This window comes from Budorcas taxicolor, chromosome 9 (assembly GCF_023091745.1).
Source record: "Budorcas taxicolor isolate Tak-1 chromosome 9, Takin1.1, whole genome shotgun sequence".
NCBI lineage: Eukaryota > Metazoa > Chordata > Mammalia > Artiodactyla > Bovidae > Budorcas > Budorcas taxicolor.
The window spans coordinates 14,835,057-14,850,131 of record NC_068918.1 but is presented as its reverse complement, the minus strand read 5'-3'; the positions used below and the strand labels follow the sequence as shown (position 1 = coordinate 14,850,131).

The 15,075-nt window shown below is 39.6% G+C and overlaps 1 protein-coding gene across 1 annotated transcript in view; it reads left to right on the top strand.

Moving 5' to 3' along the window:
- ME1 (malic enzyme 1) overlaps positions 1 to 15,075 on the top strand; it is a 182,494-nt gene that overhangs the window by 85,182 nt on the left and 82,237 nt on the right. Inside the window, exon 6 of the mRNA XM_052645595.1 lies at positions 2,296 to 2,399. Coding sequence (XP_052501555.1) covers positions 2,296 to 2,399 — 104 coding nt within the window. The remainder of the gene's footprint in view (positions 1 to 2,295; positions 2,400 to 15,075) is intronic.

Here is a 15,075-nt window from a genome sequence, read left to right as displayed (position 1 = left end):
ATACAGTGGATGGCAAGGACAGAACCCCCACAATAAACACTCCCATCCAGAATGGCCGTGATAAGAATCATATAACACTAAGTGGTTCATAGCAATTCTGAATTTGTACTGGACGAGTTGCCAGGCCACCTACTTGAGGGACAGGGAATGTTCTTTGAATCGGGCCCAGTTTCATTTCCTCAGAATGTGGTTCTGTAGTTCATTGTTCTCCTAGGCTTTTGGCTCTGCTGTCTAGGTTCTTGGTTATATCCTCTTAGATAGTCTTCCTTTTCCATAAGAAATAGCTGTGTTGCATCCTGATTAACTTTCTCAGCAAGCTTCTTGCCAGTGGATAGTTGAGGACCCAGTGAAGTATTTCATTTCGAAGTGTCCCTGTGTCGATTAACCCAAGCAGTGCAGTACCCTTACATTTTTTTTTTTTTTAGCTTTCTGTGTATTAGATTATAGTCTCCTCCGCTAGATAAAGGCCCTGCTCACAGTCCTTTTCAAAACAGACCTTCTCTGTATATTGGCTGGCATAGCAGAGTGCTGTGGACCAGCCCCACTGAACCTGAGTCGCTTAGGCTCCACTTTAAATCATTCAGAGGCTCTAAAAGACTTGTTACAGTCACACACTTAATTTGATCTTTGGCTGCTGGCCTTGTTTTACTTTAGAAATCTTTCACAGACAAGTGTTGTGCCCTCTATATTCTGCTTAAATTTTTCTCAGAGACGGGACATTTCCTTCTGTAGTTCTTATCCATTTTAGCCTTAGCATGCAGCCAATTTATACATTCAACATTATTCCTGAAAATCTTTTTAGTCAGATTTATAAGTCCATTTTTCTGTTTTCTAGATTACTGAAAGTGATAGTTTTGTACATTGTTTCTTTTTTTATCACACAGATTGCCATTTTTTTCCCAAAAAAGTTTGTCTTTGTAATTTCTTTTAGCAATATTTTGTGGTTTCTGGTATATAGGCCTTACACATATTTTGTTAAATATGTCCCTATGAATTTCGTGTTCTGAAGTGCTGTGGTTAGTGGAATCATGTATTTTATTTCAATTTCAACTATTCATTGCTAGTATATAGATATATATTTGCTTTATGTAAATTGACCTTATATTCTACATTCATGTTAAATTCACATATTTTTTTCTAGTGGATTTCTTGCATAGATTCTTTAGTATTTCCATGTACATGATCATGTGTGTACAAATAAAAACAGTTTGTTTCTTCCTTTCCAATCTTTATTCCTATTTTTTCTTTTTCTTGCATAACTGTAATGGCTAGGATCTCTAGTATATATAGCATTTGATAGAAATAATGAGAGTAAATATCTTTGTCTTGTTTCCAATCTTAGGGGTTGTTAGTTGTGGGTTTTGCACAGATGCTCTTTACTAGGTTGGAGAAAGAAAAGAAAATTTTAGTTGCTCAGTCGTGTCCAGCTCTTTTTAATCCCATGGACTATAGCCCTCCAGGTTCCTCTGTCCATGGGATTCTCCAGGCAAGAATACTGGAGTGGGTTGCCATTCCCTTTTCTAGGGGATCTTCCTGGCCCAGGGATCCAACCCAGGTCTCCCACATTGTAGGCAGATATTTACCGTCTGAGCTACCTGGCAAGCCCAGGTTGAGGAAGTTCCTTCTATTCCTAGTTTACTGAGAGCTTTTGTTATAAATGTGTGTGTATTACTGTATATAAATTATACCTCAATTAATAACTGATTTAATAAAATTACCCATTCTAAAGCATAAACAGTAGTGTTGTCTGATATATATTAGTTTTGGAAAAACTTAAACTATGTAAAGTTTTAAAAGTTTAAGAAAAATCTTAAGACTAAAAGGTTTATAACATCAGTCAACAATCATATTAAAGATATAGTCAAAATGTTTAAGATTTTTCTTTCAAAAACAAAAAATAGATCTAAGAAAGGAATTGCTGTGTTTCCATTTACTAAGCTAATATGATACTTCAAAACTTTGTTATTTTTCTGGGTGGTAAACTTCGCCTGTAAAATCTAAATTTAGCACAGCTGAGAGATTGTAATACCTTTTCTTTCCTCAAGAATAAGACCTAAGAATAACAATGAAAATGTAAGATTGCTTTTAATGTTTAGTAATTATATTTCATGTTCTTATTAACACTGTAGATATATATAATACTAAATAATAACTGTAGGTTAATTCTGAATCAGTATAGCTAGATTTTATTTAAATTTCTACGCTTATACATACGAGAAAACTGAGGCTCACTCAGAAAAAGTAATGATTTGCCTTTAGTTGTTTCTATATTTATGGTAATTTTTTTAAAAATAGGAGTTACTTAAAGATCCATTGTACATTGGACTACGGCAGAGAAGAGTGAGAGGTCCTGAATATGATGATTTTTTGGATGAATTCATGGAGGCAGTTTCTTTCAAGTATGTATAATCTTTATTTTGTCTATATTTAAGTTGGATTTCAAAAACTTAAAGATAATCTAACATAAAAAACTATAAAAATGTTCAAGTTTGGTACAATATGTTTAATAATTATAAGTTATTCGATAGAAATATATGTATGTATATCCTCATAAATATCGCTTACCAGATGATAATGTCATGTGTCTGTCCCCCCAAAAGTTATCTGTGTTTCTGTCCCTGAAGATACTTTTTTCTTACAAGAAACTTCAGCTGCTTTAGTTTGGGATTCATAATTATGGTGACTGAGGCAGGGGCCAGTGACTGAATTACCTGAGTAAGCCTTTTCATGATTGTTGGCAGTCTGCATTTTGTTCCTGGCTGCTGATAAAATCTGGTCTTGTATCATCTTCCTGGGTGAATCTAACTCTTTTGTGGTAGGAGAGGCAGAGAAGTGAGCATGAATTAGTGCAATCCACAGGGTCCAGAACGAAGCAACATCCACGAATCTCTGATTAAGTCTACTGTATTTGATTAAGATGCAATACAGTATTTCACTGAATACTTCATTTAATTGTGGACCAAAGGCTGCTATAAATTTTTCTGTTTTTTTCTCCTTCAAAGTAGAGACTTCTGCCATAATTTAGTAACATATTCTGAGAGAATTTTGTCACATTAACAGAATTTTGTCCCATTTGTCTCTGTGTAGCCACAGAAACCATGTATTATTTAAAAACATATATGTTGCTTTGGTTTTTCATAGAAATGAACTCATCACTGGCATCAACTGTAACTATAGACATACTTCTGGTTTCTTTTTATTATAAGGTTTAATTTGAAGAAGTTGAATTCAATAGCAGAAAGTGCTGTCATCAGCTTACAAAATATTTAGAATAGTTTCAATGTCTTGTTACCCAAGGTTTTAGTGCAAAGTACATTTAGCAGTTAGTATGAACTGCCTTTTTAAAACCCGTGTTTGATTTATTTCTTATTATTATTTAACTTATTTAATTAAATTGTACTTACTCATAGACATAGTTGAGCAACTCTAAAATTCAAGAATTCATGGTACAGTTAATTACTAGAAGTTTTTCATATTTAAAATTTCTTACCCTTTAAAATTTAAATAAGATTTTGCAATTATGTGTAACTTTGTAGGTAGCAATATTAATCAAGAGATTGTATAGAGAATGCTGCAAGGTGGCATAAAAGAAAAAGAAATTCTCAGCATATTTGTTTTTATTTGTCTGTTCGTGTAAATAAAATTTGTCTTTATATGGGTGACTTCAGTATACTTACCGAGAAACTGCTGAGTCGTGAATATAGCATATATGGCCTATGTACTTAAATGTTGTTGAAATAAAAAGAGAAGTGTATGGCCTATATACTTATCCTGTTGAAATAAAAGAGGAATAATTCCACAGAAACAAAAAGAGAAATAATTCCATAACCAGTGAAAAGCTTTCTGGATGAAAAGCTAATTTTGAATGAGCTTTGTCAATCTAGAATCAGAAAAACTATGTGTGTGTGTTTTTAACATTGAATTGAGAAGTTACCTAAGATCTATAATAAGAAATAGGGATTGACCAGAGTCAACAATAATTTAAAATGCAGAGACCAACTATAAATCAGGAATTACACTTCTGGGCTCTTCCCAGAGAAAAACCCCACAGACTTTTCAAAGATACTTTCTAGCATAACTCCACTTTGGGAAGAGTTTTCTCGAAACGAAACCTACTACCGCTACCAGATTAAATCGGGACGTAATCCTGAAGATAAACCCAAAATTATTTAAAAAGGAAATGTAGCTTACGTTCACGGTGGCAGATGCCTGTTAGGAGTTGGCTTAGCCAGGAATCAGATTCTAGATGGCATTATTAAGGAGTGCAGTTGGGATCTACCCTTTTGTAAGGGAAAGAACAGGAAAAGAAGTGGATGAAGGAGAAGTTGAACTACAGTGTCGACCTGCCCACAGCCCTTGGGACCACACTTTCATGCTGTCTCTATAGACCCCGAGGGAAAACTAATTTCTATTCCCCACTCCCCAACCAATATTACGTTGGTTTTCTAATTTACCTCTTGTCAGGATTGGGTTGGGCAGTTGTAATTTCTTCCTTTTGGCTTTCTCCACAATTAGCTCTTAGCTCACGGGCCAAGGACTTGCTACGCGTTTTGCGGCAGCCACCAAGTAGGTTTCTGTCCTGGTTCTGTATGTAGGGGCTGAGGAAATCACCACCATGTGGGTCTGTGGTCCCAGGGCCCGTTAACGAGCTAGACCACGGGGACTGACAGCGTATTGATGCTTCAGGTCTCCTAGTATCTCTGTCTGCTCTGTGCCCTCAGAATGTGTGAGTAGTCTGTCTCCCCAGTGCACAGTTGCTGGATTAAAGGGCTGTAGGTCTCTGGGGGAAGTTGGGGGAATTACTACCTTGTATTCTTGTTATGATGTCACATGGTCCTTCGCTCTGGAGACTAGACTTCTTCAGTCAGTGAGTTCTAGGTCCAAAAGTTAGCTAGATTTGGAAACTGAGTCAGTGATTGAGACATTATTGGGGGAACTACCCTCCACTTTTGTGGCCATTCATCTTTGATTTATTTTGAATGTACATGTTGAATAGTCACCTTGTTGGGATGCCGTATTTTATTAATTGTGTCAATAACTCTGTGGGTCAAACACACCCCACACACCAGCCTTGCCACTCTCAGGATAATTGTGCCCACCTGGCTTCTGGGTGGCTTCTGATCTTCACCTGGTTCTGTTATCCCTGTTGCTGTTGATGAGCCTGATTTCTCTTATATACCTTCCCTCTGTCGCTTCTGGTCTTCAGAAGAAAGCCACCACTCAGAACCTAGTAAAGGAGATGTCATCTCTCTAGTACCTTCCTTGCAACTTAGGTTGCTGCTGCTGCTGCTGCTGCTAACTCACTTCAGTCATGTCCGATTCTGTGCGACCCCAGAGACGGCAGCCCACCAGGCTCCCCCGTCCCTGGGATTCTCCAGGCAAGAACACTAGAGTGGGTTGCCATTTTGTGGTGTGTTTTCTGGGCCTTCCTGTGGAGTATCTCCATCTGATGGGGTTCTGGCCCTATGCAGCATGTGCACCCCAAAATATACTCTCTCAACCCGTGCACCCTTCTTCTGACCCCTGCCATAGAGTTTCTGGCATTTCACATTTAGCATGAGCTATTACTTTATCCTTGTTGTTAGGTACCATCGTAGTAGCCAGTTTGCACATTTCCTGAGATTCTTGCTGGTTTTGTCTTGCCTCTCAGGACGATGCCCTCACATGGATGGTGGTGGTAGTGCTGGTTTAGTACCTAAGTCGTGTCTGACTCTTGTGACTCGATGGACTGTAGCCTGCTGGGCTCCTCTGTCCATGGAGTTCTTCAGGCAAGAATACTGGAGTGGGTTGCCATTTCCTTCTCCGGGGGATCTTCCCCACCCAGGGATCAAACATGGGTCTCCTGCATCGCAGGCAGATTCTTTACCGACTGACTGAGCTACAAGGGAAACCTGCCCTCACATGGATAATCTCTCCCTTGTCTAATCTTAAATTCCAGCCCCTTTGATCAACCACCTTCAGTATTTAATCTTACATGTACTCTCCTTGCTAATGTGAACTTGTTAGATCTTTCAGTTCCTTCCTCAAATAGTGTCTTTCTTTTTCAGGCCTCATCACCCTATGTGGGTTATATTATGATATAACCCTAGTTACATAGGCCTGAGCGTCTGGAGAGGAGGTGGGGGTGGACAGATGGGGGGGTTAGGGAGAGACAGGTTGTCTTATTGGGGAGAAGCCTCTACCTACATCCTCCCCGAGAAAGACGGGGCAGGGCTACTTACATTGGTTCAGAAAGTTCTGGGGAATTCGAGAGTTCAAGATTTGGGGGAGGTATCGAGTAAGACATCTTGTGCCACGTGGCAGGAACCTGGTCTTTTCCAGTCAGGATGTTGACTTAGCATATCTCCCGTGCCTGCAGGTTTGGGAGTATTTGACTGCTTTGACACTTAATCCCAGCTCCCGGTCATTAGCTTTTTCTGCCCTAAAGACCTGATAACATTTTCAGATCTACCAGAGAGTTTCTCTGGCTTTCAGGTTGGTGGTTATTTGCTTTTAGCTTTTTTATTTCTTTCAAATTTCCAAATGCATTCTTTTTCTTTTTAAAAAATTTATTGGAGTGTAGTTGATTTACAGTGTTGTATTAGTTTCTGGTATATAGCAAAGTAAATCAGTTATACACGTATTGCCCTTAGCTTTTTATTTTCTTTGCCCATTGTCCTTAAAGTTATTATTTCTCTTCTGTTTCTCAAATATCATTCCAGCCACACTGTTCCCTTCTGCTGATACATCAGCCCAACCTGTCCCTGGCGAGAGCTTTAACTGTTGGATGGCCACCTTGTGCCTGGGCTTCTCTGTGTTCCCCTGGGGTTAGGGTCCTTATTGCCAGCCAGACAACTAGGGATTCAGCTCCGCAGCCCCATCCTATCACCTGCTTTCTCGGACTACTCCTGGTACCATCGGTCACAGATTAGGTTATCTGGGACATATTTGGAAGCAAACTTTGGTCTTCAAGAGGTTTGTAAGAAGTGCCCTAGAGGTCAGCTCCCATGGAAGGGGTGCAGAGGGAGAAGAAATGGGCACAGGGACAGAACTGAGCTGGGATGGAGCACAAGACACCTTCCTCTGGCCCCATGGAGAACTCTGGACCCACAGCGGCTTTTCAGAGTAGTCCTCCATTGCCTGAGACGGCCAAGCCTTCCTGTTCCTGCATCATTTAGTCGTTGGGTGTGGGTGCCCCTGAGAAGGAGCATGACCTATGGTTTAGGGCTCCCTGTAGCTGAGACAATCCCTGGGACAACAATGGGGAATCTGAGAGCCATGTCACAGTAATGCTGAGATAAAGAGAAAAACTGAGCAGGAGAAAGTACTGAGGTTTGTAATAAAGGCACGTGCTAGAGTCTTAGGAGGGACCATACTTCTGATATTCTAAGTCACGTGACAGACAAATCCTAGCCTCTGCATAGTATTCTTGCTTTGGAAACGTTGACCATTGGAGCAAACATTGAGTTGCTTCAGGAAACCATGCACTAAAAGAAGCTCGATCTCTCCAGTAAAAATGTCATGTTAAACCATTTCTTCTTTCTCACTGTTTTGACCCATTTGTTCATTTATTGAAAGCCAGGCACTGTGTTTGGTGCTGGAAATACGGGACTGAATCAGACAAAAATAATCTTTGCCTTTCACATAGCTTCGTTACTAGAGGAGTCAGATAATAGACAAGCAAATAAGGAAATGAAAGAATGCAATTTATGGTAATTGCAATGATAGAAACAGGCAATTGTACTGAGAATAATAGGAAATGACTTAATTTATATATCAGGTAAGTTATTAGATACATTCTATGAAGTCAGTTGTCAGTCATGATACTTTTTTAGGCATGATACTTCTGTTGCAAGTTGATATGAGCTCTTTGATTATAGTTAGGTAAATTCATAAGCAGTGGAAAACTGAATCTAGAAAATAGTGATTGATTAGAGCAGATACTAAGTAGCATCTCCTGTGGAGTAATACCACAGGTCCATTTCCCTAGTACTTGCCTTTTCAGTGATTTTATCAGTTGGTCCTATAATTACATATTTGAGAATATCGATTAAGAAAATAATCCTGAGTAGAAAATAGTTTCTGCACCCATATAAGTTCACTGAACATCTTTATCCCATGGTTTTCTTCCCTCTGTTTCCTGAGTAGCACACCCTCCTTGCTTACTTCCTACCTCACTGGTTGCCCCTTCGCACCTCTCTTGGCTTCTTTCTTCCCCTCCCCTTGACCTCTGTACCTTATGGTACTCCAGGGCTTGGTGCTTTCCTAGGTACTGTTTATTATCTTCACTCCCTTGATGACCTCCTCTGGTTCTTCTTCTTGTATCTGTGACTCCCAAATCTACGTTTTGAGTCTGTATCTCTTGGAACTCCAGAATGGTAGTCAGCCTCCTCCTTGACATAGACCTGTAATAGGCAGAGCATTTGGAGAAGTCCAGAATTAGGCTCCTGACCTCCCACCTCCCTGACACCTGCTCCTGCTGTAGGATTTCCTATCTCAGTAAATGACAGCCCCATTTGTCCTGTTCCTGAGGTGAAACTCATTGGCATTATCACTCCATGCCCACACTACCTACAAAACTCGTTAGCTTTAACTTCAGAGTATATCCAGAATCTAGGCACGTCTCATTGCCTCTGCTATTACTTCCCGTATCTTCTCCCTTATTATTGTCATTGTCTCCTAACTAGTTTGACTGCTTCCTCCCTTGTGCCCCCTTAGTCTGTCCTCAGCACCGAGGCTAAAATGATTGTAAGTGAGGTAATTTCTCTGCTCACAATCCTCAAGGGCTTATCATTTCATGCAGAATTAAAATGAAAAGTCAAAGTGTGAAAGCACTAGACAGTCAGTCATGTCTGATTCTTTGTGATTCCATGGGTTGTAGCCCGCCTCTGTCCATGGGATTTCCTAGGCAAGAATACTGGAGTGGGTTGCCATTCCGTTCTCCAGAGGATCAAACCCGGGTCTCCTGCAGTGAAAACAGATGCTTTACCTTCCAAGCCAAGTGGGAAGCCCTGCAGAGAATAAAAGTTAGTCCTTGGCAATAGCAGAAAAAGACCCCAGACCAACTGACTGCTTGTTTGCTATTTTTCTGAGTAAAGGCAGGCATGCTGATGCCTCAGGGCTTGCCATTTTTCCTTCTTGAAATCCTTCCCACCCTCACCTTACCCAGTTTTCCACATGGCTAGCTCTCTTGCCTCCTTTAAAGAGATATTTAAAATCCTGTGCCGCCCCCTGCCGCTCAAAGGATTTTCTTGGCAGTACAATGGTAAGAACTTGGGTGTGCTTTCACTGCTAGGGCCCAGGTTCCATCCCTGATTGGGTACTAAGATCCTGTAGCCTAGGGGAGAAAAAGAGAAATAATAATATAAAATAAAATATAATTTCCTCAACTATTTCTTTCTCAGTGAGGCCTTCCATGACCCACTTCTTTGTAATTTTACCTCCAATTCATTTTTTTTCTTCCCTGCATTTATCAGTATCTGATGTATTTATATTTAATTATTTATGTTCTGCCTACATCCCTACATTGTAAGTTTCATGGGAGCAGGAGTTTTCTTTTTCTTTCACTGCCGTATCTCTGGTCTTTAAGATATTATCTAGCATGTGATAAATACTCAGTAAATATTTGTCAAGTGAATGATTGAATTTGATGTATTTTGTTTATGTAGCTTAAAATGATAGATATGAATGGAAGAACTCTGATAAGTCACATAAATATTTTCATGTGATTTAATTTCAGGAAATATTAAACCTCTTATAATCCTTACATACTGCCAAGTACCTACTAAAAATATTACTTGTAGGTTACTTGTTAAATATTTGTTTCTATTTTGTGGTTGTACTTCTTAAAGTAGCTTTTGTTTTCCAAAATCAATTGCATCTGAAAGTTAATAAGAACAGTAGTGACAACTTCAGCTCTATTGTCTAAAATCCTTTGGAATTTCATTCATAGTTATTAACTAAATGAGAAAACAAAAAAAACAGTACTCAAGAGAGCTTTAAAAAGCTAGTATTAAAGTTTTTTAATGAAAGTAATAGAAGCTATTCATCTGTGACTTAACCTTTTTTCCTTTTTCTTTTTAAATGATTAAAATAAAAAATCACTTGGAAGCGCTAGGAATGGCAGCAGAGATGATTATTATATTTAGACCTCAACTTTGGGTGCCATCACAGATTTTATCATGCTCTGTCATTTAACACTTAAGGGAAGTAATCTCAATCTGAAGCCATACCATCTGCCACTTCTACAGGGTGTGATAATGGTGTTTTCATAAAAGGATGCTTTCTCTACTGATTTGACACTGAACCAGCGCCTTGACAGTTTGCCTGAGACACAGCAGACTATTCAGAGAGGTTATTAATTTGGTCAGAGTTCTTAGAGGTCACATATTAGATTTCAAAGGAATAAGACATATAGCCCCTGATTATCGTGGCCAGATTTACTAAATATATTTTTATGATTTTTATAATACTTTCTAAAGACGTCATCCGATATCCAAGTTAATGTGCTCTTCATCATTACTCAGGGCTGCAGTTCAACACTTTCTTCACCATTCTACACTGAATCTTTGGTTGCGCCTTACGGAAGGGGCCTCGTTACTTCCCTCTTATCTTTCTTTCTCCTGTTTCTGCTGCAGTTAATTTCATGGCTAACTTTCTGTGCTGCCTTCTTCCACCTGTTCCAATCGTTGCCTTTTATTCCTGATCCTTTTTTTAGCTGAATGGGTATATTTATAGCTTAGATGATTTTATCTATAAATCTTTGAGGCCCTTTGGATTCCACCTGTCACTTTGATCAGCATAAGTTCCTTAGGTTTTCATAAGAAATTTAATAAAAACATATGACTGTATGGGACACCACCTGCTATTCTTCCTTGTGGTCCAAAGGTGAGGTAAACCATTTGAAAAAAAAAATCAAGTGGAAAGAATGTCTGTCAATATGAGAAAAATCAGCAACCATGTAACTAAGGAACATGGCTCAAATCAAATTTATGAGTCAGATGTTTTTTTCCATTTTTCCATCCAAAGAAAAATCAGATTCACACTTTTAACTATAGCCATATTTTTCTTGAAATGCCAGGTATTTCTATTTATAACTTTCCACTTTTTTTCAAGTACGTGAAAAAGATAGTCATGTAAGTATTATCAATCTATAGGTGTGCTTTATGTATACATATGTGTAAATACATATATATACAATTTTATTCCCTTAAAGATTTAAGATGGATGTGTATTGGGTTGGCCAAAGAATTTGTTTGGATTTTTCCATAAGATCGCACAAAACCCCGAACAAACTTTTTGGCCAGTCCAATACTTCAGTATTTTAATGCTAGTTTTGCATCTTTGCCCATATTCCACTCCATTCTTGGAGGAGCCAGTTTGACTTGGAGGAACAAATCAAATTTATTATCTCTTTCTGAATATAGTTTACAACTCTTTTCTTGCAGATGCTTTTCTTTTCTAATTGTATTTTATTCTAAACATTAATTCTAGCATTCCTTTAATATGGATGCAAATTTTTTACACTGGTTTTATTCTGTGTGGCTATTACATGTTACTTTATTGTGTCCTGTTTTCCTTACTTGAATATGAGTTCTGTCAGAAAAAAACTTTGTTATCAAGGGATCCTTTTTTTCTCACTGTCCCACATTATACTGTACCATGTGAAAGTGAAGGTCGTTCAGTCATGTCCTACTCTGTGATCCCATGGACTATACAGTCCATGGAATTCTCCAGGCCAGAATACTGGAGTGGGTGGCCTTTCCCTCCTTTAGGGGTTCTTCCTAACCCAGGTCTCCCTCACTGCAGGCAGGTTCTTTACCAGCTGAGCCACAAGGGAAGCCCAAGAAGACTGGGGTGTGGGTAGCCTATCCCTTCTCCAATGAATTTTCCCAACCCAGGAATCGAACCGGGGTCTCCTGCGTGGCAGGCCGATTCTTTACCAACTGAGCTGTCAGGGAAGCCCTACTGTGCCACTAGTGAGAATAGAATAACCCTTTTGAAAACATTACTTAAATGTTGAGGCCATCAAAACTACTGTGACACGTATCTGAAGGAAAGGTGATTTTCTAACGTGAACTAGAGAATCATTCAGTTTTATGAATGAAGTGGCTCTGCTGGTAGTAAACTAAAGGTCTGAATTTTAATTGCAGAGAGACATTTATGTTTTAGAGTTTACATTTTCTCTAAAGAAGAAAAGTGTTTTAATAAATTCCCATTGTATTCATTATTGCCTGTCTTTTTCTCTTTGAATCAACAAGTGTTGAGATCTATATAGAGGAATCCGTTGATCTTTTATCTGAGTTTATGAAAGCTGTATCATTATATTTATTAAAGATAATCATTGTGGTTTGACAGTTTGCATACCATGCTTCTCTTTCTTCTGACTTTCATTTAGCTATCTGAACCCTAACTCCTCTCTTTCTTCTTTCTTCTGACTTTGATTTAGCTAACCGAGCCTTAACTCCTTTTATTCACTTATTATTTTTGGCTGTGCTGGATCTTCATTGCTGTGTGGGCTTCTCTCTAGTTACGGTGAGCGGCTTCTCACTGTGGTAGCCTCTCTCGTGTAGTGCGGGCTCTGGGGCACATCAGTTCAGTTCAGTTCAGTCGCTCAGCCGTGTCTGACTCTTTGCGACCCCATGAATCGCAGCACCTCAGGCCTCCCTGACAATCACCAACTCCCGGAGTTCACTCAAACTCACATCCATTGAGTCGGTGATGCCATCCAGCCATCTCATCCTCTGTCGTCCCCTTCTCCTCCTGCCCCCAATCCCTCCCAGCATCAGAGGCTTTTCCAATGAGTCAACTCTTCGCATGAGGTGGCCAAAGTACTGGAGTTTCAGCTTCAGCATCAGTCCTTCCAGTGAACACTCAGGACTGGTCTCCTTTAGGATGGACTGGTTGGATCTCCTTGCAGTCCAAGGGACCCTCAAGAGTCTTCTCCAACACCACAGTTCGAAAGCATCAATTTTTCGGCGCTCAGCTTTCTTCACAATCCAACCCTCACATCCATACATGACCACAGGAAAAACCATAACCTTGACTAGATGGACCTTAGTCAGCAAAGTAATGTCTCTGCTTTTTAATATGCTGTCTAGTTTGGTCATAACTTCTTCCAAGAGTAAGCATCTTTTCATTTCATGGCTGCAGTCACCATCTGCAGTGATTTTGGAGCCCCCCAAAATAAAGTCTGACACTGTTTCCACTGTTTCCCCATCTGTTTCCTGTGAAGTGATGGGCACATGGGCTTCGGTAGCTGAAACACATGGGCTCAGTAGTTGTGACTCCTGGGCTCTAGAGCGCAGGCTCAGAAGTCGTGACCCATGGGCTCAGTTCCTCTGCAGCATGTAGAATCCTCCCAGCCCAGGGATCGAACCCGTGTCTGCTGCACTGGCAGGTGGACTGAGGCACTGTGGAAGGGCAGCCCAGTTTCTTAATACTTTTCTTTCTTGTTGTTGTCCATCTATATTACCATATGTATTAAGTTAGAAAAATTTGGATATATCTGCTAGTTGCTGAAACTAAAAAAGAATAATCACTATAGATTCCCTTAGTCATATTCATCGATTAACCTAAAAAACAAAAACCAAAAAACCACTACAAGTAACAGTGCCTTGTGGATCACAATAAGGTTATCATCATCTTTTCCTGCCTCCCTTTGTTTGTAATCTTCTTTTCCTGCTCTCCTTAGTTTATATGTCTTTATAAACAGAGCAGGTATGCACATATGAAAGCAGTTTAGTTTTTACTTTCAAAGACTAATCTTAATCTATATGGCTGAGTTTGATGGGGAAATAGTGTTACCGTCCATACTTGAATGAGATAGATAGAATTTTACTATTGGAAATTAAAGATGTTGAAAGGAAAAGGGGAATTAAGCAAAGTCAGAAAAGTGGTTGGGGTAAGGTCAAAATTAAAAGGGACTCTTGTTCTCTAAGTCTGGAATCTAATTTGCAGTTAATGCTGTGTCTTGACTTAACATTATTGCTGATGGTCAGTGTGTCTCAGTTAGCAAAAGTCAGAGCCCCTGTGCAGGCCCATCCTGATCTCCTGTGCAGAGGCCACTCTGCCTGCCCTTCCTGCCCTGGCATTGGACTCTCAGGGCATGTTCCCACTTCGGAACATTTGCGCTTTCTCGTCCTTCTTTCTAAAATATCGCCCCCTCTCCCCACCTCCCCTGTTCCCTCCCTGAAATCTACGTGGTTAACTTGGTTTTGGGGGGCTTCCCTGGTGGCTCAGAGGGTAAAGCATCTGCCTGCAATGCAGGAGACCTGGGTTCGATCCCTGGGCCAGGAAGATCCCCTGGAGAAGGAAATGGCAATCTACTCCAGTACTCTTGCCTGGAAAATCCCATGGACAGAGAAGCCTAGCAGACTACAGTCCATGGGATCACAAAGAGTCGGACACGACTGAGCGACTTCACTTTCTTTCTTTCTTTCAACTTGGTTTTTCAATCTTTATTGAAATCTTACCTTCTCCTGAGCCTTATCCTTATTCCCCCATCCAGATAATAACTGAAATCAGCCCAACCTTCTCGCCACCCCTGGCTCTCCTGATACTATTGTTTGGCATGACTTTTTCCCTATAACTTTTTTTAAAGTCTTTATGTCTTTATTGATTTTGTTGCATTACTGCTTCTGTTTTATGCTTTGGTTTTTGGCCACAAGATATGTGGGATCATAGCTCCCTGACTAGAGATCACAGTCGTGCCCCCTGCATCAGAACGTGAAGTCTTATCCCCTGGACCACCTAGGGGAAGTCCTTTATGGTATAACTTTATATTATTTGCCTAGATTACATCATTGTATATAGTTTATTTATTTATTACACTTTTTGCTTACTGTGTGTCTCACCCACTGGAACGTATGTTCCCCAAAGACAGTGATCTAGTTTGTTCATCTTATGAGCAAGTTCTTATGTTAATGCCTGATACAGAAGAGATATATATTAAACACTTGTTGAACTGAATTGAACTATACTCAGAGGGAGACCACATAAGAGAATATGAGTGAATTGGTACAAATCTTTCACAATTACTAGGAAATTAAATTTTAAACATGCCTTCCTTTTGATGAGTTACTTGCATCATTTTCA